At 51.4% G+C, this 25133-nt stretch overlaps 1 protein-coding gene across 5 annotated transcripts; it reads right to left on the bottom strand.

Moving 5' to 3' along the window:
- On the bottom strand, positions 1–25108 carry Tmem8b (transmembrane protein 8B). 5 transcript variants are annotated; one of them, XM_059254227.1, is made up of 13 exons: positions 24970–25108; positions 20360–20549; positions 19638–19845; positions 12528–12661; positions 12011–12279; positions 10953–11278; positions 8491–8584; positions 8225–8348; positions 8000–8142; positions 7652–7830; positions 1376–1522; positions 1137–1253; positions 1–887 (listed from the first exon to the last, which is right to left on the bottom strand). In XM_059254227.1, the coding sequence occupies exons 6-13, from the start codon at positions 11229–11231 to the stop codon at positions 531–533; spliced, it is 1440 nt and encodes a 479-aa protein (XP_059110210.1). In that variant the 5' UTR covers positions 11232–11278; positions 12011–12279; positions 12528–12661; positions 19638–19845; positions 20360–20549; positions 24970–25108; the 3' UTR covers positions 1–530. The 5 variants fall into 5 exon arrangements, 4 of the variants coding, with proteins under 4 accessions (XP_059110210.1, XP_059110207.1, XP_059110208.1 ...); XM_059254224.1 differs by lacking the exon at positions 24970–25108 and adding an exon at positions 24129–24844; XM_059254225.1 differs by lacking the exon at positions 24970–25108 and adding an exon at positions 24129–24843 and having other exon boundaries at positions 1–891.
- Positions 25109–25133: the final 25 nt, after the last annotated feature.

Below are 25133 nucleotides of genomic sequence, written 5' to 3'. Positions count from 1 at the left end.
TCGGTACATACTTCATTGGAGACAACCCAGACTCCACTTGCATCACATCGGGAGGGGCCCCAGCTGCCGAGCCCAGTCCCAGCTGTCTCTCTCTCCCAGCCCTCTGCCCAGCACAGCACAGCCCAGATGAGGCCAGTGCTGCTGAGCCTCTGAGAAAATCTGATGACGTGTTTCTCCAAGACAGACTCCTTTTCCCTCTGCACTGACGATTCATTCCTGATGAAAATCTGTCTCCTTAGGAAGTATCTCTTGTCTGTAGGAGGTCCCTATCCCTGGGAAGGGCTCCACACCCCAGGTACTCCTTGGTCCTGAGGGGCTCTGTGTCCTGCATAGCTCATCCTTAGGAAGGACTCCACAAGTACAGGAGGGCTCTAGGCTCTCAGGAAATTCTCCATGTCTTGGGAAAGCCTCCTGGTCCCTGAAAACAGTCATCCTTGAGAAAGATTGTGTGTCTTTAAGAAACACAACTGGTCCTTGTTTCTAGAAGGGCTCCACAGCCCCAGGAGGTACCCCAGGCAGGGTTCAAACCCCTAGGAGCCTGGCCCGAACCCCCTCTCAGCTGGCACAGATGCTGCTGACAGTAGCCCCTCCTGGGCCCACAAGGCCCAGCTCCTCCTGTTCATTGATGCACAGCTGGTAACCGCAGCCCCGGGCCCGAGCTCCAGATGGGACCCGGCGGTCAGTCTTGGCACGAGGAGGCAACAAGAAGCCCACACTGCCAGCAATGAGCATATGCCAAATGCTGTGAATGTAGAAGTAGTTGTCCCGGGTCTCCACGAAAGCATACAGAAGGACGGCACTGCCCGCGATAAGGCTGCCCGGGCACAGGTAGAAGAGCCAACGGCGCCACGTTGGAGGGTAACAGTGCCGGCGCCGGACGCTGCGAACTGTCTGGGGGAAGCAGAGAGGTGGGGTTCAGCAATATGAGGCCCTAGAATCCAAGCCGGAGACAGTTCAGACTTCCCCTCAGCCCTAGGTGTGACCTAAAAGGCACCTGCCAAGACCTGAGTGGCCACTGTGAACAGCAGGTGATGATAACAGAATACAAGGCTACCTTAAATCGGGGACCAGGTAGCCAGCGCCCTGTGTCCACTCCGGCTCCCTCCTTTGCCCTTCACAGGCCTCTCCACTCTTACCCAGGCTGTGGCCAAGATCCCAAGCGCGAAGAGACTGGGTCCAAGCAGGTTCCAGAGTCCATGGCGGTCAAGCTGCAGAGCCATGGACAGCAGCATAGCCCCCAGCAAATACAACACCTACAGAGACAGGACTCCAGGGTTGGGCCAGGATGTGGGGGCAATGGGAAGAGCCCCAAGCATGAGTGGATTTTAAATAGAGGTTAGCTATGGCTGTCTCCCGGGACCCACTCTAGACTGACCTGCTTGATCACAGGCTGCAAACGAGCCATAGCAATGACGGTGACCCAAACCGACATTAGGGAACCCAGGAAGTCACAGAACTGAAGCACATCATAGTCCATGATGCAGAAGACCACAATGCCGGGCTGGTCACAGGCATGATAGAACTGCAAAAAACAACAGGTTTTAAAAGGCTTTGAGGCCACAAGTCCAGGGCTATGAAACCAAAGAAAGACCCTATGGGGGTTTCTCCTCTGTCAGAGAAGCAGAGGTCAGAGGTCAGAGGTGAGCAATGCCAGGAAATGCCTGACTCTGTCATTCTTTTTTTTTTTTTTTAAGATTTATTTTATGTGTATGGGTGTTTTGTCCTCATGTCTGTCTGTGCTCCACATGCACACAGTGCCCATAAAGGCACAAGAAGAGGGCATAGAATCCACTGGAACTGGAGTTACAAACAGTTGTGAGCCACTATGTGGGTGCTGGGAATTGAACCCGGGTCCTCTACAAGAGCAGACAGTATCTTAACCACTGAGCCATCTCTCCAGCCCTGATTCACTCATTCTTGAGAAAAATATGGCAGCGAGGTCTAGTCTGCTTTACAGCCGGATATATCCGTCAGCTCAGACACTGATCTTCACCATCCTCTCCCTGCTTCTGGGATATGCTATGAAGAGGACCCAGCCAGGGGCTCAGATATCTCAAGCTGAAGCCAGTCCCTACCCTTACCCTCTCATGCTTACTCAGTCTCATCAGCAATCCCCACATCAAAGCCTGCATGGGATCTGGCTCTGCTCTCTCAGGCAGCCTAGACCCCAAACCTACCCCAGCATCCCCCGTTTCCTCAACAGCTCAGGCTCTGAACTAGCTTCACTCTGCTAACTTACCTCAACTGACCCACTTTAACTGCCCCGTGCCAAGAGGGCAGGAAGCTCAGGAAGGAAAAACGCAGTGCCTGTGGCCATGGAAAGCAGCATGGTATGGCCATGGAAAGCAGTATGGTATGGCCATGGAAAGCAGTATGGTATGGCCATGGAAAGCAATATGGTATGGCCATGGAAAGCAGCATGGTATGGAAAGCAGTATGGTATGGCCATGGAAAGCAATATGGTATGGTCATGGAAAGCCACATGGTATGGTCATGAAGAGTGTCATGGTATGGCCATGGAAAGCAGCATGGTATGGCCATGGAAAGCAGCATGGTATGGTCATGGAAAGCCGCATGGTATGGTCATGGAAAGCCGCATGGTATGGTCATGAAGAGTGTCATGGTATGGCCATGAAGAGTGTCATGGTATGGCCATAGAAAGCAGCATGGTATGGTCATGGAAAGCCGTATGGTATGGTCATAAAGAGTGTCATGGTATGGCCATGAAGAGTGTCATAGTATGGTCATGGAAAGCAGCATGGTATGGTCATGAAGAGTGTCATGGTATGGCCAGGAAGAGTGTCATAGTATGGTCATGGAAAGCAGCATGGTATGGCCATGAAGAGCACCATAGTATGGCCATGAAGAGTGACACTATGGCCATGGAGAACAGCATGGCACTCACACAAGGATACCATATGGCAAAGGAACACAGCCCCTCCTCTCCTAAACCATGAAGAATTAACATTCGAATATGGGTTCATTGGACACTGTTTCCTCCTAAACCATGAAGAATTAACATTTGAATATGGGTTCATTGGACACTTTCCCACATATCTCTTCCCAGACCCATCCTGGACAGGGTCTGACTGTTGCTCAGGCTGGCCTAGAACCTACATGCAGCCCAGGCTGACCTCATCCTGAGTGCTGGGATTACTGTGGCTATCTGGCTGTCCTCCTCTTTCAAAGTCAGATGCAAAAATACCAGCCACTAATAATCTAGCAGACATCCGTTTCTGACCTGGGTTTACTTCTCAAGATTAATGTTATATTCCAGACTTAGTCAACATCATGCACCTGCCTCTGAGTACACAAAAAGGAGAAGGGGCCTGTGATGAATCCTTCACCTCACACAAGGGAGACACAGATCAGCAGGACCAAAGCAGAGCTGGGTCGCAAGATACTGAAGACATGTCTAAGGGGAGATACTGGTCTTTCTCCTAACAGCTTCTCTGCACGAGGGGGAGGGGGGATTAAAAGCACAACTTGCTCTGCTAATATCATTCTAATCTGTACTTGTGGGAGACCAGCTCCCACTTTTTCCCAGGGTACTCTTGAGGAGAGAGGGATAAGAGATTTAAATAGAAATATAGAGCTGGGAGAGACAGAAACACAGGATAGCCTCGGGAGGGCCTGGATCCTTATCTACCAGCCCTTTATCTCTTCTAAAGGGCTTTTTATAGGAATGCCAAGGGGTGGAGCAAAGACCTCCCCCAGCACAGTCAAGTGCAAACCCTTCCAATCACCTGGTACCATGCACATAGTCAAGCAATCCTCTAATGCAGCCCTGCTGGGTAAAGCAAGTTCAGCTCTTACTAGGAAACCTTTGTGGGCCTCCACATGACCACTTCCTTCCTTTGGATGCTATGCATAAGGTAATCTGGAAAAATTAACTAAATTGTAGAATTTTACCTTTTTACACTATAACTATATAGTTTATCCAGTGCTTCAAAATAGGGTATTCAGGTATCCACCTAAAATGCAAACATCTTTAATGCATGCAGACCAGGGTATATTGTGCTCAGGGTGTGATGAGACTTGGTGTTGCTCACCCTACTTTTCTGTTTCCTAAATCAATTTTGTCCTAAGAACAGTCATGGGATTTTACCAAGAGCCGCTGAGAATCACTCATGATGGTCTGAGGAACGGGAGAGGTAACAAGAAAGTGACTTGAAGCCAGGGCGGCAGCAGAAGGCTGGACACAGCTCCAAGATGTGGGCTCTACCTGGGCTTCCGGGGATCTGACCACAGGACTTGAGGAGGGATGAAGGGTGTGTGGCTTGGACTGCCCAGCTCAAGTACTGAAATGTTTGTTTATTAAATTGGTTAGACTGGCTTTTATCTCTATCTCATAGAGGCTCAAGCTATGGCTCAGTGGTAGAGTGCAGATTCACTCTCGGAGGAAGAAAAGAAAGAGAGGTAAGAGGGAGGGAAGGAGGAAATAATAGGGACTGTTGGAAGAACCTGGCCAGAAGTGCTGCACCTAAGTCCTGTATTTCTCTACACTCTCCAGGAGTTCTGAGAAACTCAACTCAGGAGAAGAATATGAACACGTGGTCAGCGCCGAGACATGGGGAGGGATGTAAGCAAGTGGGGCCAGGCTGAGTGAGAATCGAGGTTCTACCACGCACTTTCCCCTTGGGGCAACGCATTCAGCTTCATCTACAGAACACACGAACTAAACTGTCCACCTATTATTTTAGTGCAACCACGAGAATTAATGAGCAATGTTACACAGCACATATGCCATGGCTGTCAGTCCCTGTTCGCATTCCCTGGGATGCTTGGCTACATACGGAATCAAGTGCCAGGTTTTAGGTCTGTTTTTCACAAACATATTTTATATCTATAAACTCCTGGATTATAGGCTTGCTGACTGCTCCTATACCCCAGATAAGCACCACCACGCCACTTCCAGGGGTGAACTGTCCTAGATGTTAAGACAAGGAAGAGAGCACTCATCTACTACCCTTGTCCTTCAGCTACAAACCACTCAACAAGTCCTTAAACAAGTGTGTCTGTGAAATGAAATAAGTCTAAACTAAGAATGAGAAAGAACAGACAATAGGGACCCGGGCCCAGGACACTGGATGACACTAGTTCTACGTTTTGACCACGTGGAAAAGAACAGAATCAGAGCAGGACTTTCAGTCACAGCCCCAAAGCCAGCAGCTCGCTCTTGGTCCCACACTCATAGCCTTTTTTTTTTAGACAAGAGGGGGGTGGGGCTGGACAAAGAGTTTGGCAGTTAAGAGCATAGGCTGCTCTTGCAAAAGACCCCAGTTCAGTTCCCAGTAGCCACACTGTGGCTCAAAGCCTCCTGTAACTCCAGTTCTAGAAGATCCAATGCCCTCTCCTGGCCTCCGTGGGCACTGCATACATTGGGTGCACAAAATTCATGCGCATCAAGTAAAAAGAATAAATCTTTTACAAGAAAGCGGGGGTTCTTCGTGTAGTGTGAGGGAGTGAGGCTCCTCCAGTTCCTACCTGGAGAAAGGTCTCTTTTCTCGTTGACATACCACTGTATCTAGATACTGAAGAGGCATCTGGCCTAGACTATTCCAGGACAAGATGCTTGTGTAAAGTGCAAGGAATGAATATGTCCTCTTACAGCTCCTGCTATATTAAGGTGTTCTTACTAATTCTGAGTCACTTTAGATCTCCATGAGGCCAAGAGTGGGCTGGAAGAACAGCTGCTGGGGAAGGACTCTGTGAGCAGCAGTAGACAGGACACCTGGTGATAAGAAGGGACAGAATCTGATGTCAAAATAGAAAGAGACTCCATCAGGCCAGGCCTGAAAGGCAGCCAGCTAAACTGGGGTGCACTGGTCCCATCTGGTAGCATGGCTACAGCCTCCTCTGTAACTGAGTACCCAGGAGGTCCCTACAACCCTCACTTGGACATATATGCCCCCCACTTTCTCCTAGGATACTAATATGATTTCCGTGATGAGGACCCAGGGAAGTCCATACTGACTTTTGTGATATTCAGCTTTTTAATTACATTTTATAGTGTGTGTGTGTGCGTGTGTGTGTGTGTGTGTGTGTGTGTGTGTTTGCACTTCCGTCACAGCACACATGTGCAGGTCAAAGGACAAAAGGACAAGCTGAGGCCGTCATTCTCTCCTTCCTCTATGTAGGTAACGGGCTAGCTCGGATTGTCAGCCTTAGTGGCAAGTACTTTCGCTTGCCGAGTTATCCCACGGATGTGGTCTTGTGTGATATTCTTCTTGCCAGAACCCACGGAGAATCAAAACCCATCTGAGACTTCTGCAGTGCTCGCAGGTAGGCACTGCACGTCACAGTCTGCCAAGAGCCTGCAGATGAGCTGACAAATCCACAGACACGAGATCTCCGTGGGGAGCAAACCTACTTGGGAGCCTAGTCACGTGAGGAGATGCACTTTGACCTTTCCTGTCAGAGCCTGGCTTGTACTATGAACCTTCCTGGCTATAGAGAAGTTGGAAATCTTGAAGGACTGTGAGGACTTCATAATAGGAACAGGGAGACTTAAAAATTATAAACCGCCGGGCGGTGGTGGCGCACGACTTTAATCCCAGCACTTGGGAGGCAGAGCCAGGCGGATCTCTGTGAGTTCGAGGCCAGCCTGGGCTACCAAGTGAGTTCCAGGGAGGCGCAAAGCTACACAGAGAAACCCTGTCTCGAAAAAAAAAAAAAAAAAATTATAAACCTAGCTGGGTGTGGTGGTGCACACCTTTAATCCCAGCTCTTGGATCTCTGTGAGTTTGAGGCCAGCCTGGTCTACACAGGAAGTTCCAGGCTAGCCAGAGCTACATAGTGAGACCTTGTTTCAAAACAAACAAAAGCCTATACATCTACATCAGAATGCATTCCTTTGAGTTGGGATCTTATATCACATTGCCATTTCCTATGATGCCACAGGACAAAGTTTCTCAGGACTCCAAAACAGACTTTTGATAAACTTCCCAACATAGATTCCCCTGCCTTCCAAAAGATCTCATGGAAATCAAGAAGGCCATGGTGATGGGATGGGGGGACATGTTTTTATGTCATAAAAATGAACATGCTACAGACAGAAATCACGGAACATGTCTGTGATCCTAGCTCAGAAGGCTTTAGGCAGGAGTACTAAGAATTCAATGCCAGCCTGGGCTACATGGAAAGTTTTAGGCCAACCTTGTCTATAGATTAGAACTCTATTTCAAAACAGATGAGAGAGAGAGAGGCAGTTGGGAAGAGAACAATGAAGACCACTGAGCAGAGGGGCCTCCCACAGTCAAAGTGAACACTCCATGCGCACACGCACACACACACACACACACACACACACACACACACACACACACACACCATGGTGGTTTAGACTTTGTGTTGACTTACAGAGAAAAGGCAAGGGTGACAACCCAATCTGCCCACATTTCACTCAGTGTGTTCAGCCAGTATCTCTTTTCCCTCCGTGTGGGCAGTGTGGGGATGTGAAGCCCCACACTGGTTAACTTGGAAGCAGACAAGCTGCCTGACGAAACAGTCCGTTATTAGCAGGGGACATTGCTCTAGAGGACACCGTGAAGGTACAATCATCCTCCAGGTGGGGGGTTGTGGCAGAAATGCAGACCCTCTCCCCACCCTGTGGTAAAAAACACGGTGAAGCAGAAGTATCACTGCATACCGTGGAGAAGAACATGGTGAAGGTGTAGACTGCAGCTTCCAGCACATATCGGCTCCGAATGGCCAAGACCACCGGCGGCAAAAACATGAGGTTGCTCAGGCAGAGGAGGAGTGTGGACAGCAGCTGGAATCCATAGGTGAGGGCATCGGCGCTGTCTGTGCAACCCCAGCCCCGCCACCCTGCGGGTGGGGAAGGTACCGGGTGGAGGAGGAGAGCAGAAAGCACCCGTGGGTCAACAGACAACTGTGCTCACCCCAGTCCCGTACCCGGTTCCTCGGGGCACCCCTGCTGGCCATCCCACTGCCCAAGAAGCCGAGTTTGGCCTGCTCCCCACCCCAGCCCGCTCACCAGCCTTGCACTCGCAGGCCGCGTACAGGTAGTTGTGGGTGCGTAGCAGCTTGCACTGGCCATAGGGCCCACAGTCATCCACGCACGGGGACAGGAAGGTGCGCAGCCGCACTTCGGCCGTTGCATTGCGGCACCGCACAAACCTGTGGACACACACTCCTGGTTATTTGAGGCCAGGGCCACCCCAACCCAGCTCCAACTATGCCCCATGCTGTTCTTGCTCACCGAGGCCCCACCCCGCAAAGAGAGCGGAGGGTCAGGAACCAGGTCCCCGTCTGTGGGAACGGAATTCGAAGCCTGGCCACTCTGGACGTGACACTGACTGAGATGAGGAAACCTGCCAGGGACTCTAAAGGGGAAGGGAAGGGCCCAAGAGAGAAGTGGTCATCATGGAGTCAGAACCCACTTCTGGGAAGCCCTAGGGCTGACCCCCTGTCGTGAGGGCATCCAGTCTCCCTAGCCCCCCCTGTATTCCCCACTCCTCTCCCCACCTTTGGAACAGGTCACGGCAGCATCCCCCAGGCTCAAGGGCACCTCGTGAGTCAGGCATCCGAACACTGTTACATTTTCCTGGCGCAGAGAGCTCTGAGTAGGGTGAATATGCAAGCGAGGCTGTGAGACCTTGGGGTGGGCCACCCAGACCTGCCTCTCCTCCCATTCCCTATGGCGGACAGCCCCATTCTCTTCCAGGTCAGCCCACTCCTCCAGGGATCGACCCATCAAAGCTGAGCTCTTACTCAGTAGGAGTCTGAGATCCATCAGATCCTACAGCCAGACTCTCAGAGCCTAACGACAGAGCAAGCCCTGGCTCTGAATCTTCCCTTTGGAAGAGGAGGCCCCTTGGTTCGTCCTATCTGGTGAATGGGAGGAACTGGGCACCCAATGCCAGATGGAGAAACCAGCCGTGGATAAAGGTAATTTAAGGTTCTCAGTCACTGAGCCCTGGGCCTGAAGATAAGAGGCTTGTTAAGAAAACACACTCCTCAGGTGAAATGACCCCAGGTACAAATGGAGGTACCTGAAGCCAGAGATTAAATGTAGCAATCTGATTGGGATTAAAAGGATGCAGAGACCCCAGGTCTGGACATAAGGGGCTGTCTGCGGGGGAGAAACATGATGCCATAAACTCATCTCATCAAGATTGAGGCAGCTTGATACATTGAATCAGGATAAAAATAAATGCTTATGAGACCCTTTTAAATCAGGATAGAAAAGTAAGTCTGTCCCTCGACTTGACCAAGGTGAAGAAGGGACCGTGGTGAGTTTCCTCAATTGTGACCACATCTCAGTTCACTAGAGCCTCCAGGGCAGCAGCGTCCAGGGGGTGGACTTCAGCTGAATTCTTACTATTATTTTTGGTATTTCTGAGATAGCATTTCATGTAACCCAGGCTGGCCTGGCCTGAAATTCACTATGTGGCCAAGGATGACCTTAAGGCTCTGATCCTGCCTCCTTGTGCTGGGATTATGTGTGTACCATCACACAAGCCCTTCCTCAGCTGGATTCTCACCAAACAATGTTGTGTACGTGCACCCCGCCCTCAGCCACATGAGTGAGTCTCATATAGCTGGTTTATCACTTCCTCCAGTGGAAGGCCAGGAAGGGCAATATGCAGAAGTATTACTCAGTAAAAGTTATTGGAATAGCCGAAGACAGTCTCCAGGTAGACAGTCCTTGATCCAGGGGGAAAAACAAAATACTTGGAAGAAAAGAAAAGGACCCAGGGTTCTTAGTCCACCACAATGGCCAGGTGAGCTCAGTGTCAGGCAACAGCCTAAAGACGAACTTGTTCTCAAGATGGGTAACTCCAGGTGTGGCTGGGTGTGGATGCACACCTTTAACCCGACGCTCAGGAGGCAGAAGCAGGCAGAGGCCAGCCTGCTCTACATAGCAAGTTCCAGGCTGCCAGGGCTACTTAGTGAGACTCTGCCTGAAAACTAAATAAATAAATGGATAAATAGCTTGCCTGCCACACTGGTCACACAGCTCAGATCAGTAATTTCAGAGACACGGTGGCCAATCAAAGTAATCAAAATATAACCAGAGGAATGAGTGTCAGGTGGAGGGAGTCTAAACACCAGAGCCCCCAGACACTGACATGGTCTCAGCTGTTGGGAGAGCAATGGGAACTATCTGAAGGGCTGTTAAAATAGTATAGCATTGTAACCAACGCACAGCATTAAGGTAATATGTAGTAATGAGGAGTGTCTGTACTGTGTGCATGTGCATGTGTGTGGGTACATGTATGTGTATGGAGGCCAGAGGTCAATGTTACGTATCATTCTTCAAATGCTATCCACCTTGTCTTTGAAACATGGCCTCTCATTTGGCCTGGAACCCACTAATTAGGCCAGGCTGGCTCAGGGACTACCCTGTCTCCATCTCCTCAATGCTGAGATTACAGATGTGTGCCAAAGCCAGGACCTTGTGCTTGGAGGGAAAACACTTTATCCACTGATCTAGCTTCCCAGACCCAAGCAGTTACCTACTGATCATTTTCTTCTATAAATCTTACACTGCTCTAAAAGAACTCTATTAAAAACAAGGAGACGCATGGATTTGCTAGTTACAGCTTCTAGACCAAACAAAGATCAGTGGGTGGGTGAAGTTCACAAAAGCAGCCCTGGTGGATGGACCACCAGGAACGCCACTAGCTGGAGGAGCTGTCTAAACACAGGTCTCTCACTACAGACACGAACTACCATTGCGATCAGCCCTCCAACAGGAGGCCAGCCGAAAACTAGAAACGCTGGGCCACTCTGAGTCCTGGCTGACGCAGCTCTCACAGTGCAGTGAGTACCCAGAACAAGCCTGTGCTGAGAAGTGGAGCAATGCATAAAAGAACCTGGAAAGACTTCCTGAAGGGGACAAGGGCCCCTACACTCCCAAACTTTCCCCTTGAGACTCTCCAACAGGGAACCCCCCTCAACTCCCCTCCATTCCCAGGAAGTACCACATTGAGCTGGAGCTCCAGACTAAGGACACCTCCACTGTCCAGCACTGGCAGCAGCCTCAGGGCAAACACAGCTGGGCGCTCAGGTGGAAGGGCCACGCTGGGACCAAAGAAGATGTAGAAGTGGACAGAGAAGGTATCTAGCTCATTGCGCAGAGTCGGACGCACTGGCCAGCAGTGCTCAGGTGGCAATATGGCTCCAGACCCTTCTCTGGGAGTCCCCAGGGATGGTGGCTCTGGGGGCAGTGGCTGGTTGCCCAGTGACTGGGGCATATTCATGGCAGCCCCAGGGACCAAGGCACGGGACAGGCTGGGTTGTGGACACTCTGTGAAACAGAAGAAAGTAAACATGAAACATGTGGTCCGTACAGCCCCACAGCCCCACCACAAACCAGAACTGAGCCCGATGGGAGTCACCAAAGGGGAGGGAGGAATGTAAACTAAAACAGCATTGGCCAGGAGAAAGGAGGCATCTGAGATCAGAGCACAGGGTCCAGATGGTTCCTAATTGTCACAGCTACTCAACTGCCACGCTGTGGAGTATAAAGGTCATCTGTTCCTCCTCGGGGTCACAGTAGAAGGAATTGAGATCATATGTCCCTCCTCAAAACAGTAAAAACACTGTGCAATATACTAATGTGACACATTGTCCTAACGACTTTCGAGTGTTGTGGCAAGGGCAGCTCCTGAAGTCCTTGCTGTCCCTGACCACCCCAGGAACTCAAAATGAGATTAAGTCAGAGAGAGAGAGAGACAGAGAGAGAGACAGAGAGACAGAGAGAGAGAGAGAGACACACAGAGAGAGAGAGAGAGAGAGAGAGAGAGAGAGAGAGAGAGAGCCTTTAGTTGTCCCAAGTCAGGTACAAAGACACACTATGAAGGCAGCCCAATCCTGAAGGTCCAGGGAGATGGGACCTCAGGAGTGTGAAGAAACCTGGGTGGGGTACAGGAAACTGTAGGGATGTGGCTGAGGGTCTCAGAACACAGCTGTCCAGATTACCCCCAGCCACGGATTCCTGCAGAGATTGGGGAGTTGAGGCAGATGAAGGGGTTCTGACCTTGTAACCGTACACACAGCTGGAAGCGGATGATCCTGCCAGGGCCACGGGATGGTGTCTCCACACGCACATAGACCCAGTGCCCCCAGGGGGGCAGGGCCAACTCCAGCTGGCATACTGAGGCACCTCCACAGGCCACAGAGCTTGAGTTGTGTAGAGGTGGGGCCTTGGGACGCAGGCGGAGTGTCAGGGGGCAGACAGATGCCCCTCGGCCCCCTACACACACCAGCTGTGCGGAAACCCTGTAAGTAAAGCTGGGCACAAAGACCCTGGACAGAGCACAGGTGGAGGGCAAGAAAAGACAGAGAAGTAAGAGACACATGAGGAGGAAACGAGAGGAAGGAAGGAATGCATGGGGGCAAGACACGGGAACGGGCGGCCTGGTCAGGTCTTCCTCTGTGCGAGGGCAGAGGAGACTGGGCACTCAGGGTTACTCCAGCAAGAGAGAAAGCAAGACCTTCCCTGTGTAAGACCAGAGCAGGAAAGGGCAGGGGCCAGGTTTGGAGTGTTTACTTACTTATACAAGGCTGAACGATTGTGGGGGGAGAGGGTTTGCTCTGAGGGACGGCCAGGAACCAGTACAGCCACGTCCAGCAAACGTCGGACAATCAGCTGCGGCTGAAGGAGGTACTGACACTCATCCTGGAGACCCTGAAACAAAAGGGGTAGCAGGAGAGACAGTGGGGATGCTACCAAGCCAAGGCTAACATAACCTGCTGGAGGGGTCTTGAAGAAACCCCTCTATCCTCTGGCTCCCAAGGTCCCCACTCCGGTCTCTAAGCGCTGAACTTTCCCTACCCGAGTAATCATTTTATTAAGGATTGTGTTGTATTAAAAATATTTTAGAATAGGCTTCACTACAAGGGCTTGGGTGGGGGGGATGAAGGAAGACACACCCAAGTATGGGCACAGGCTCTTGAAGGGAGAACTGCCTTTTTGTTTGTGTGTGTTCATGTGCCTGAGTGCAGCCACGGGCCAGAGGGGAACCCCGGGTGCCAGCCTCCGCCTTCCACTTTGCCTGAGGCAGGTCTCTTCTGGTTAGCAGCTGTCACAGCCAGGCTAGCTGCCCACTAGCTTGGTCCAGGAGCTTCTGGAGAGTCTCCCGTCCCCACCACCATCTTGCCATAGAAGCACTGGGATTCCAGATGTGTGCTACTTGGCCAACTATACATGGGTTCTGGGGATCTGAACCCATGTCCTCATGCTCGTAAAACAAGTGCTTTCCCTACTGAGCCATCCCCTCGGCTCCTGGGGCAGTCGTTTCTGATCACCTTTGTCCTGTCTGGGTCTTCGAGGTCTCAACACGAAGCTCAGGGACTCCAGTTCAGACCCAACTGGTGATGTGGCTCTCTGTCTGTACCTTACCCCAACCCAACCCTCCGCTTGGGACATTCCTAGACAGGACATTCCCCCACACCACTGTAAAAGCAATCCATCCCACCCCACAACTGAGCACTGGCTCTGGCAGGGGGCTCGGGAAGCTCCTTCTAGCCCCTAGTCCAGCTCTTCCATCACCACTGGTACTCTGAACCTTCAAGTCTTCCGTTCCCCATGGTGCCCTTCTGATGTGTGCCTGTCTGACCTCTGCTCCGTTATGCCAGTGAAGACTACTTACTGCCTCCCAAGCAACCTCCAGACTATTTGGAACTTGAGAAGAGGACTTGGCCCTCCCGACACAGGCCTAATGTGGTGTGTACAACTTGCCATGAATGTTTGCCAAACACATGAATCAGCCCAGCTGCAGACAGCACTGACCTTTATGAAGCCAAAACCTGTCCCCTCACAACTACTCTGACCTGACCCGTCTGTGCCTCAGACTGTTTCTTTGGACACTGAAGGACAGCCACCATAGTTCCCAAGGCTTCCTTGCACTGGACAAACTCCCAAGCCCCTCTGTCCTACTCTACTGAGACCACTGTCCCAACAACCCCATCACTTCACAGCTCTCTTTCCACAGCAGCTACATCTTCTATGCCCCACAAACCCATCCGTTAAGGGGCGTGAGGGTCTCTGAATGAGGCTTCTCTAGCCTTCTGGATAAAGCCTTTTGTTGGCCTGATAAACGAGAGGCTATGGCTCGTTTTGGTGGTTACCCTGATAAAATGTGCCCCCAAAGCCTTGTTCCTGAGAAAGTTCCAGGGCCTGACATTCCACCATGTTTGATGCCATGGAACGAGTCGGCCAAGTCTGACTTTGGGCTAAGTCCACAGTGCTGTGGGGAAGCTGGACCTGCGTCAGGTCGGAGCAGCAGGTGCCCTGTTCTAGTGCCATCTGTACCCCCTCACTGCTGCATCTCAGTGCTCAGCAGACCACCGGGCTCATCGGAGGTGCTGGAAACCAAACAGCAGTCACGTTGAAGGATGGGTGTCAAAAGGTAGTCCCTAAGTGACATAACTGTCCAGAATTTTCCATCTCTGACACCCAAAGCTGATGTCCCTCACTTCTGATGTAAAACCCTATGGATCAGAAATACTCTGGCAATACATTTCAGAGCCTGCCCCCCAGCAGAGGAATCCACAACAATCTCATGCTCAGGATGCACCCCATTTCCCTGCCTCACAGTCTAGGGGAACAAACACTGCTCCCATTTTTGCTGTTGGTTTCGGGGAAGATCAGGACACAGGGGTGCTCTGGCTGTGTTCCTTCAACATCCAGTCTCTTCCTCAACCTGAAGCAGAGACCAGGAAAGGCAGAGGCCTGGCAGAAAGACTGGACCATGGAAAACTCCTCCCATTTTGGGGAGCACAGGCAATGTCTTTGCTTTTATGTTCTTTAGAGAGGGTAGAGAAGGTATTCTCTCTATTATTCTGTCTATAGCCTAGGCTAGCCTCAAACTCACCTTGTAGTCCAGGCTGGTTACAACTCATGCCAATCCTCCTACCTCAGCCTCTCAGGTACAGAATTACAGATGTGAGTCACCATGCCCAAGTGATAAAATGCCCCCACCAGACTGGCCTGTAGGCAAGTCTGTGGCACATTTTCTTGATTGATGATTAATGGGAGAGGGCCTAGTTCACTATGGGTGGGGCCACCCCTGGGCTGGTGATCCTGGGTTCTATAAGAAGGCAGGCTGAGCAAGCCAGGGGAAGCAAGCCAGTAAGCAGTGTTCCTCCATGGCCTCTGCAGCCGCTCCTGCACCTCCAGATTCCTTCCCTATTTGAGTTCCTGCCCTGACGTCTTCCCTCAGCAATGGAGTATGACCTGAGAGTTGTAGATGAAAAAAACCCTTCTCTCCCCACATGCTTTTGGTCACGGTGTCCTCTCACAGCCACAGAGATCCTAACCAAGACAAGGCTTGCAAACTGAAGACACTCAAGGACACGCGCGGCTGCCCCTGTCCCAGCACAGCTTTCTTGTCCTCAGTCAGTCAACACCAACCATGTGGAAGTGAATGAGGGCAGGACAGACTGCAGGGGGCGGAAGAGGAGGCAGATCGACATTTAGGAGGTTGCTGTGGTGGCAGAGGTGAAGACTAGAGAAGATGTGCGGAGGGGAGAGGCTTCTGCGGAGTGCATTAAAAGCTGAGGAACAAGACTTTATGAACTGGTCATGGGAAGTAAGAGAAAAGTAAGACTCGAGAGTGATGATACATTCGAGGTTTGAACGACTGGTGGGTAGCAGTACTACTTACTGGGAAGAAGCTTAGCCTGGAAATGAGGTAGGAATAGAGTTTGGGGCTTTGCTTTGTACACATTAAGCTTGAGAGTGTTCTTAGAAGCAGTTGAAGGTGTCAAGAAAGCTGGTAGATAGAAAGTCTGAAAGTCACAGCACATGGGACTGGCTACCCACTCTTAGGAGCATCAACTCACAGATGGTATTTAAAACAACTGTGCCAGAGACACAAAGAAGAGAATGAAAAAACAAAAAGGAGTTCTCCTGGGACTAAGCCTCAGGTCACAACAGCACACACAGATCAAGCAGAAATGTCAGAAAAAAAAAGTGTTGTGGAGTATTATTTTAATGAGGCAAAGATGTGTTACATTTGTCTATGCTGCATTTGTTTAACATGTAAGGATGTGTGTTTAACTATGTGAAGATGTGTTGCATTTGTTTCACCTTGCCTGCCTAAGGCACCTGATTGGTCTAGTAAAGAGCTGAACGGCCAATACCTAGGCAGGAGAGGGATAGGCGGGGCTGGTGGGCAGAGAGAATAAATAAGAGGAGGAATCTAGAGAGAAAAAAGACAAGAGAAGAAGGAGGAGAGAAGAAGGGAGCCACCCAGGTGTCTGGTGAGAAGCCAGGCAGCTGCCAGACAGACAGACACTGAGATGCAGTAAAAGTAAAATATACAGAAGTAAGAGAGGTAATAAGCCCCAAGGCAAAAGTTAGAAAGGAGAAACAGGGTTAACTTAAAAGAGCTAGCCAGAAACGAACCTAAGCTAGGCCGAGCATTCAAAACTAATAAATCTGTGTGTCATGATTTGGGAGCTGGTTGGTGGCCCAAAAGAAAAGGCCTGGTACAGAACAGCAGGTGGACAGGTGGACAGTGTCAGGAAAAGCAGGAGGAGGGCAGAAGTCATAACTGCCAAGACGACGATGACCAAGAAGGAAATAATAGACGGAAAAGCTGGAATCCGGAGACTAGTTACCTACAGGGAGAGGAACTCAAAACTAACAGAAGGGAAGAAAGACTTACTTCTCACTGTGGGCATTTCGTGTCTTTCAAAGGCTGTACCAGGTCGTATGTCACCTATTTGAAATATAAATGAATAACTTAGAGGGGAGAGAGCAGAGGAGGCTGGTAACAGACCCCACCTCCTGTGGCTGAGACGTGGAGATGCTCGGTCCTCATCGGCGGACTGCCTTCTATCTCCTGCTGTGCCTCCCATCTAGTTTTCATTATCTGACCTGATTTTATTTACACACAAATCCTAGACTGGAAAGAGAACATCTTCAAGACCTATGCCCCGCTACTTGGGAGAACTTTTGCGTTATGAGCTATTAGGTGCTACGGGTATCCACAACCCCAAAGCCATCCCAGGCTGGCTGGTAAATGGGAGCCTTAGGATGAACACTTGCTAAGACATGGAAAACAACAAGATGAGTGGCTGGGACAAGGCAGACAAGGAGGCTGGCAGGAAGAAGTAGACACAGAGCAGTCATGAGATCAGCTTAGGACAGCAGGAGTTTGAGAAAGTGAAAGAAAGCATCAAAAACTTGCCAGGCCCCTCCACATGCCAGCTCAGTGCTGGAACACATGGTTCAGGAGGGTCTGGACTAGAGAAGGGCAGCCTTTCCAGGCTCCCTGTCACCCTCAGGGAACAGTTCAAACCTCGAGGCCCTCTTTGGTCTGACTTCTGCCCACCCTTCCACCTCCTTCAGTCCTCCTGAGCTCTGGTGCCTGCTCCTCCCACCAGCTGACATACTTCCCCGTCTCCTCCCACTGAGGCCTCACTGCCCAGTCTCTGAATACCACCTCCACCATATTACCAAACTGGGTTAGCCATCTCCTCTTGGTCTTTTTTAAGCATTTTCACATCTCACCAACACAGGTTATCTTTACCTCAGTGTTCCCAGCTCCCAACCCATGGCCTGGGCAAGGCAGCTGAAGGACAAAGGTCACAGAAAGATCTAAGCTCATCCCCAAAGTCCAGGAGGACCCTAGAAACAGTACCGCCTCATCTCCCTGGGATCCTTCCTGCCCCCACCAGGGTTCTCACTAAGCCATACCACATCCTGTGCTTGCCACACCTTACAGAAGAACCATGGTACAGGAGGATACAAGTTAGGAATGCAGAAAGTTCTAGACAGAAAGTCCATAGGTTTAAGTCTGGGAAACCAGCCACGATCAGGGAGCTTAAGAATCCTTAGAGGCCCTTGTAAGATTCCAGAAGGTAATCAACACTGCAGAAGAACCATACCCAAGATCCTTGTCCATCCAACCTCTAGAACAGGCATGTCCAAAAAGCTGCACTTCACAGTACTCAGACCTGCAGCCTCCAGTGGTTGGGCGACGCCCTTTCTCCCTGGTCTCACCACACTGCTGGGAGCATGGCTGTCTAGGCCTCTGGTTATAGTACCAAGTCTCCCTGGGACTGAACCCTCTCTCTAGACAGAAACATGTATGCCAGGCTGGTTGTTTTCTCACTCACCAGCAGTCTACACTTTGCATTATGCATTAGGTTCTGAGGAGCCTTGCTCTGTACTGCTATCCCCAAGCACTCCTGGCCACTCCTGGCCAGATCTCAGCTTCACAGACCTATTAGGTCTAAGCTCCCCATGCTTCCTGCTTACTTAGAAAGGGAGATAACTAGAACAGGGCTAGACTCTAGCCCAAGAAGAAGCCTCGCCCAGTGGTTCTCACCTGTGAGTTTTGGGCCCCACAGGGGTCACATAACAAATATCCCACATCTCAGATATTTATAACAGTAACAAAATTATATTTATAAAGTAGCAATTAAATAATTTTATGGTTGGGGGGGTCACTAAAACATGAGGAACCATGTTAAAGGGTCTCAGCAGTAGGAAGGTTGAGAACCACTGGGCTAGAGGATTCTTCCATCAGTTCTTACAAAGTGAGGCAAGATCATGGCTGAGTTAAGAGGCAGGCTCTTTAAGATTTGGCCAAAGATCAATGAAGACATTCTTTCTAGTAGAAAAATCCTTAGTTCAATATGAATCAAGAGCCCAGAGACTTTGCAGGTGAGCTCCCTGCATGCCCGCATCTAGAGGGCTCCCAGGCCGTCTTGGACTTCACAAAACTCAGCCTAGACACTTTGCCAGTTTAGAGGCAATCTTCACCTGGTTGGGAATTTCTGTCCCTCTTAATTCTCAATGGCCAAACACCACTAGTTTTCTTACTCTTACTCTGTAATTCTCTATAAACCCTTGTCTGTTCGTGCTCTGTCCTTCACTCTTACCAAAGCCCCACACACATGGCTACCAGACTGACAGAGGTCAGCTCATCCCAGCTTCCCTCTCTTGCAATGGGCAGAGTAGGAAACCTATGTACTTCCTCACTCCCAGGAAGAACCCTAACTTGTCTAACATACCAGAGGGGCAAGAAAACACTGTGGTATTTTCTTTCACTCCAAACTAAAGAAGCATCCTGACCTTTGAACCTGCCCTTCAGACTGACAATCTCTGCTGTGTTAAAGTCAGTCCTGATACGAGAAGAAAGGAAGGTAACAGTCAGGAAAGATATCAGCTATCCAAAAGCTTCTTTTATTAGAAAAACCTTCTCTTATGGCTTCTCAAAGGGCCAAGGAGAGACCTGAAACCATAATGCACTGGGATAGAGACAAGAATGTGGCCTGAGAGAAATTTCAAGGCTATTATCAACCAAAATAAAGAAAGAAAACCAGTGCTGGGCTTGTACAGCAGATCCCACTGACCCAGACAGCTTGCGATCACTTTCACTAACCTTAATGCCCTCTGATAGGAAAGGATACACTGCCCAGCTCCAGGGCTTTAATCCAGACTCCGTAGTTTCTCTCCAACCTACCTGGAATCAGTTTCCTACATCAGGCCATCCCACAAAGCTAACCTGCTGGCCTGTAACAGTGCCCCACCCCAGGCATTCTGGTGCTGCTGCTCTTTCTGCTAACAAGGCTATGATGCCAGTGAGCACCCAGCAGGGATGGAAGGAAAAATATGACCCCTCCTGTCCCAGGCAGCATCAACCCACCTTGACAGAGATGTGGCCATGGGCTTGGGGAAGGTGGGCAGCCAAGAACCAGTCCCCAGGTAAGGGGCTGCTGACGTTAAAGATGCCCGAGGTTCTGTTGGGCAGCGTCCAGCTGAGGGTGAGTGAGAAAACCCCAGGCACAGCTGTGTCTGATGGAAAGTGTGTATGCAGGGGATTGATGACAGGGGGTGCTCCAGAGCGGAAGTACCTGGGGGATGAGAATTAGGAAGAGAGAAAAGCAGGCAGTAGGGTAGCAATTAGGAAATGAGGGTTAAAAAAGAACTGCTGCCGGGCGGTGGTGGCGCACGCCTTTAATCCCAGCACTCGGGAGGCAGAGCCAGGCGGATCTCTGTGAGTTCGAGGCCAGCCCGGGCTACCAAGTGAGTTCCAGGAAAAGGCGCAAAGCTACACAGAGAAACCCTGTCTCGAAAAACCAAAAAAAAAAAAAAAAAAAAAAAACTGCTATTCATCACTAGTAAACAAATGGATTCCCTATACTGACATATACCACAAAATGGTTCCAGGTCAAGGGTCAGCTCAGGCACTCATAGTAGTTACAAGTGGCCAGGTGACAGAGGTCATGGCCCCCAGTCACACTTCAACCTGGATAAGTGTCAGGGTCAGGTCAGGAGGCATGTTTAGACCTCAAAAAGTCATACTACAGTTTGGAAAGTAAGTAGGGCTGGAAATTGGGGTTACAGAAGGGTAGATCAAACACTCACACAGTCACACTTTGATCTGGGCAGTGGTCCCCAAAAGTTCCTCCCTGCTCCTTGAAGATAATGAGGTTCCAAACAGCCAGGAACGTGTCCTCAGGAACATGGAAGTGGAAGAGCTCCGTGCTGGCAAAGGAGCGGAACGGGCTGAGCTTTCGGGGTGAGCAGGTGGAGTAATCCGTCAGGAAAAGGCCTCCTGGGAAGCAGAAGGAAGTCAGCAGAAGGCAAGGACAGAGGCATCTCCAGGAGGTAGCAGGCAAGCCCATTTTTCTCACTGACAGCTTACCAAGTCAACAAGCGCTCCCCAGCAGCCAGGAGCTGGGGCTTGTGCTACCCTAGCCAGTATCCGGTTTATTCCCCACAAAACCTTGTTCTTAAAAAAATTCCTACGGCAAAAACCGGAAAGCTGAGAACTTAAACCCAGGACCCTTCATACAACTTCAGGCTCACTCACTTAGGGGGTATTATTCTCCTCTCACCAAGCCTAACAAAACAGTGTGCAAATGAGTGTGAGTGTGTGTGTGTGTGTGTGTGTGTGTGTGTGTGTGTGTGTGTGTTGGCATAGGCTCTTAAGCCACTGGGCAAGCTAGAACTCCACCTGTGGGGCTTGGGAGTCAGCACAGAACTGTGTAACGTGTTTGTTTTCTGCCCTTCTCTATTCCCCAGCGGTTAGGAGCAGTAAAAATTCTCAGAAGCTTCACAAGAGCTGTCTGTATACTAGCTCAGGGCAGAGGAGGGGGGGGGAAGGTGTGGTGAGGCTGCCAGGGAGCTGCTTGGGTGGCAGAGTCAAGAACAGGAGCTGGCAGGCCACCACGACAGTGCCCAAGAGAGGACAGCGATCAGAACCTCGAGGGTCAAAATTAGCAGCCAGGGTGTTCTCCCAGGAGGAGGTCCTGGAAGGCAGTCCCTCGGTGACTCAGTGGCACCCTAAATCACTTGGGAATATTTGGAGTAGACCAGGCTGCAGGGCAGGGGGTTTGGGGGGTGGGGACTCTAGCTGAAATGCTCAGATCCCTGATCACAGCTGTCAGGAGCAGAGCCAGGGTGAGCAGGAGAGTCACAGGCCCTAGCCAGACAAGCCCAGGGGACAGGAGTGTCATAGCAGTGAAGGTAATTAGAAGGTGCCTCCAAAATGCAGGCCGTGTCCCCATATAAAGCTCTCGTGGCCCGCTATCCCTCCCTCCTCCCTGCCTCTCTCTGGATTTCAAAACAGTTCCAAAGAAGCCCAGGAATACGTCCCTGGACAGGTGGAAAGCTGGGGAAACTCAAGCGTCTTCAAGACACTGTAGAGGTTGGAGGGAGGGTTCTGGAAACTTCAGCTACACAGGAAATACCCATAGGGCTTACCTAATCTGATGATCTCTACCTCTGGAGATGGGAGTCATGACCCCCAAAATGAGGTATTTAAAGTAGCAGAGACATGGGGCATCAGGGAAAAGGTGACTGCTGAAGGGGGGCAGGCTGGCCACACTAAAATGGGGCACACTCAAGAGGTACCTTACACAAGTAGAAGCCACTGGCCAGAACGGCTCAAAGGCCATGACAGCACCAAAGGATTAGACTCCTGCTGTGCCAACCAGATGATCAATTTCAGTAAGAAAAACTGCCTACTTGCAAGCTGAGCACTGCCCGGCATCCTAGAGAGGCTCGGGACTGCACTCAGACAGTAGCGGGGTGGGGTGGGGTGTGGGGGGTGTGTATCCACGGCAGATAAAGTGCACTGGGACTAACCAATGGCGAAGACAGCTTCCTAGGAGCTCTGCCTCCAGGAGGCCCCAAACTCAACAGCCTTGAATCCTATTGTTATGGGAAAGAAGAGCTCTGGAGTGCCCTCTGCTGGGGTTAGGGAAGGGCCGCTCCTTCTAAAGCTAAGCACCGGAGGAGCACAAAGAGCTTGTATGGCCTGGAGAATCATGCAACTGCCTAAGCCAACCCCAAGAAAACCAGTGGCTATGGGGGTGGTGGGGTGCCACAGGATGTGCCTGTAGCAAAAGGAGTATTAGCAGCTTGGAGCTTTGGGAGGAACTCAGAAGGAGTTTGGAGGTGAGGTGGATCCTTGGGAAACAGCGCTATTCACCTCACTCTTTGATTTGGGATTTGAACGGGGCCTACTATGTCCCAGAGGAAGCATGAGCAAGGCCCCATCCAAGTCTAAACGAACTTGTCCTGACGTCTATGATAACATGTAGGTGCTTTTCCGCCACCTAAACCACGAGTGTGTGCAAACTCCCCTCATCAAAACCAAAACCTGACTGCCAGCAGCTTCTGCAAGTGCCCAGCCTGCACTGGCGTCAACAGTGAAAGTCTATTCCCCCCCCCCCCCCCCCCGGTCCTTCCTTCCAAAAGGAGCACTTCAGTGGTATGTTCATAAGAGGAGTGGGCCAAGCTAAGGCGTGTGTGGGCCATGCCACATGTCCCCGCACCCTCACAAATTACATATGCACTCGAAAGACACATCAGCTCATGTGCACTCAGATAAAATACATGTCACCAACATGTAAGCATGGACACATGCCGCGCACACACCATTCCCACGGATTCCCCGTTATACACACAGGTACATAGAGCCCACACATCTCTGCGGGACTGTGACCTCAGGAATGCACTGATCTCAAGCCGTACACAGAAGCTGGACCACTGAGATCAATGAAACCCACCTCCGCCCACAACTGTTATTGCCAAGGACTGTTGGGCACATCTCCTCTCTAAAGTGCCCCTCAGCGAAGGTGGCTTGGGGCTGAGGCCATGAACACTAGCCATTTCACGGCAGGGCCATCTCTGCTCTTAGGCTAGGGCTCCCTGGGTCGTCCCGTCGTGTCCACCCCCCTCCACCCCCCCTCCACCCCCCACCCCCCACCCCGCTTCCTCATTCCAGCCATTAAGAAGCTGGGCCACTCCTCCCAACCCAGTGACTTACTTCCTAGGCTACATGATGGATATGGGTTGACACCTCACAAGTGAGAAAGAGTTTATGAATTAACCCTCCTTGCAGACAGACTAGGGAGGAAAGAGATTATGCTTTGGGCCAATGGAGGAGTACTTCAACCTGGAATGTAGTCAGAGGGAGGGAGGGGAGGGAGGGAGCGGACCAGATGTCATAGGAGGTAGGAAACCCTTTTCTAGTCCCACTATTCCTATTTATACACACTACAACTTTGAACAAATTACTCGCTCACTGAGCCTCAGTTTCCCCATGTGTGGAGTGCTGCTGAGGTTCAGCCATGCTCTAAAAGTATCAAGAATTATCTGTAGTCCAGTGACATTCACTTGGGGAAAGGCCCAGCACAAGAAAGCTCATTATAACGGCAGCTAACCCACATCCATCTATGCGATGCAACATACTGTCTTCAAAGCTGTTTTTAAAACCCTTTTTGAATGTGTGTTTGGTATCTCAAAAGTTTAGGCCACGGTCTGGGGGCTAGAATCGAAGCTTCTATTCTACAGGACTATGTCATCCCCACGAAACTTCGCAGAAGGGGGTAAAGCCCCCAAGACTTCCCATGGAAAGCCAGACCCAAGGGGATACCAAGAACTGAGATCTCCTAGAGCTTTTTGGGGACTGTTAGCCACCTGCTGAAATAGCTGAGCAACACCACTCTTGAAATCTGCCAATCCATCTCTGGTGTAAGCCCTTCTCTCCCCTATCCCCTCCACCCCCGGCCCCACTTCTTCCCCACTGACCTAGCTCCCCAAGTCCCACCTCTCCTGACTCTTTCCCAGCCACCCCTCCCTGGAACCCCATCGCTGTCGTAATCTTTCCTGTTTCTGCACTCACCAGCCCCTGGACCAAGGACAGAAAACAGCAACAGCAGCAACAGGGCTGGCGGCAGCTGGAGCCCAGACCTGAGTCGAGGCTGGGAGAGGGGCAGAGTATGAGAGAGGCGGGGAGCCAGTGGAAGAGACTTGGGTAAACACAGAGATGGGGGCGGAGGCTGAGATACCGGGCTGCGCTGGACTGAGCACTGGGGCTCAAACAAGGGCAGAAGATGTGGTGGGAAGAGTGGGTGCGATGGGGACGGGAGCAAGGGCTGGGGCTGGGCCAGGGGCTTAAGCAAACGCTGGGGATGGGGCAGGGTCAGATGCTGGGCTGGGAACTGTGACAAGGGGTGGAACAAGGGCCGAGGCGGGGATAGCGGCCAAGCCAGAGGCAGGGACTGGGGCTGGAGCGGGGACCTGGACCTGGGCATTCGCTGGGACATCGGCCGAGGCCGGGGCAGGTTTGGGAAGTGGGGCGAGGGCGTGGCCGGAGGCCAAGGCTGAGATTGGGATAGGATGAGGGGCCGGGACAAGGGCTGGGCCATGGCCCGGGGCGGGGGCGGGGCCGGCCAGGCCAGCACGGGACGCTCGCAGAGCTGACCCGCGGCTCCGCTCCCCACCCCCGGGGGGTGGCCTCCGGCGTCCTCGCGGGCCCGGGGTCGGGACCGGGACCTGGGGAGGACTTCAGGCCTGGGCGACTCCGGGCTGCGCTGAACCGGCGATAAGCAGGCCCCGCGGCGTCCTCGGCGTGACGCTGGCCTGGCGCTCCGCCCCGCGCCCCATTCCATTGGTCGCTCTCAGCAAAGCCCTCCCCTACCCAATTCTATTGGCCTCTAACTTCAGCCTGCTGGGCTACCTACCTGAGAGCCCGGGTCTCACCCTAACCACGGAGCCCCGGTGACCTCTCAAGTCCTCGCAGCTTCCGAGGAGCGCCGGAATGGTACAGGAACCTTCCAGAAACTCACAAAACCAGGCTCCTCTCAGACCAGGTTCCTCCCACGCCTGTGTTTGCACAGCCTACACA

The sequence above is a fragment of the Peromyscus eremicus genome, chromosome 2 (genome assembly GCF_949786415.1).
Source record: "Peromyscus eremicus chromosome 2, PerEre_H2_v1, whole genome shotgun sequence".
Lineage (NCBI taxonomy): Eukaryota > Metazoa > Chordata > Mammalia > Rodentia > Cricetidae > Peromyscus > Peromyscus eremicus.
The sequence above is the reverse complement of the archived record's forward strand: the minus strand, read 5'-3'. Positions and strand labels throughout refer to the sequence as shown.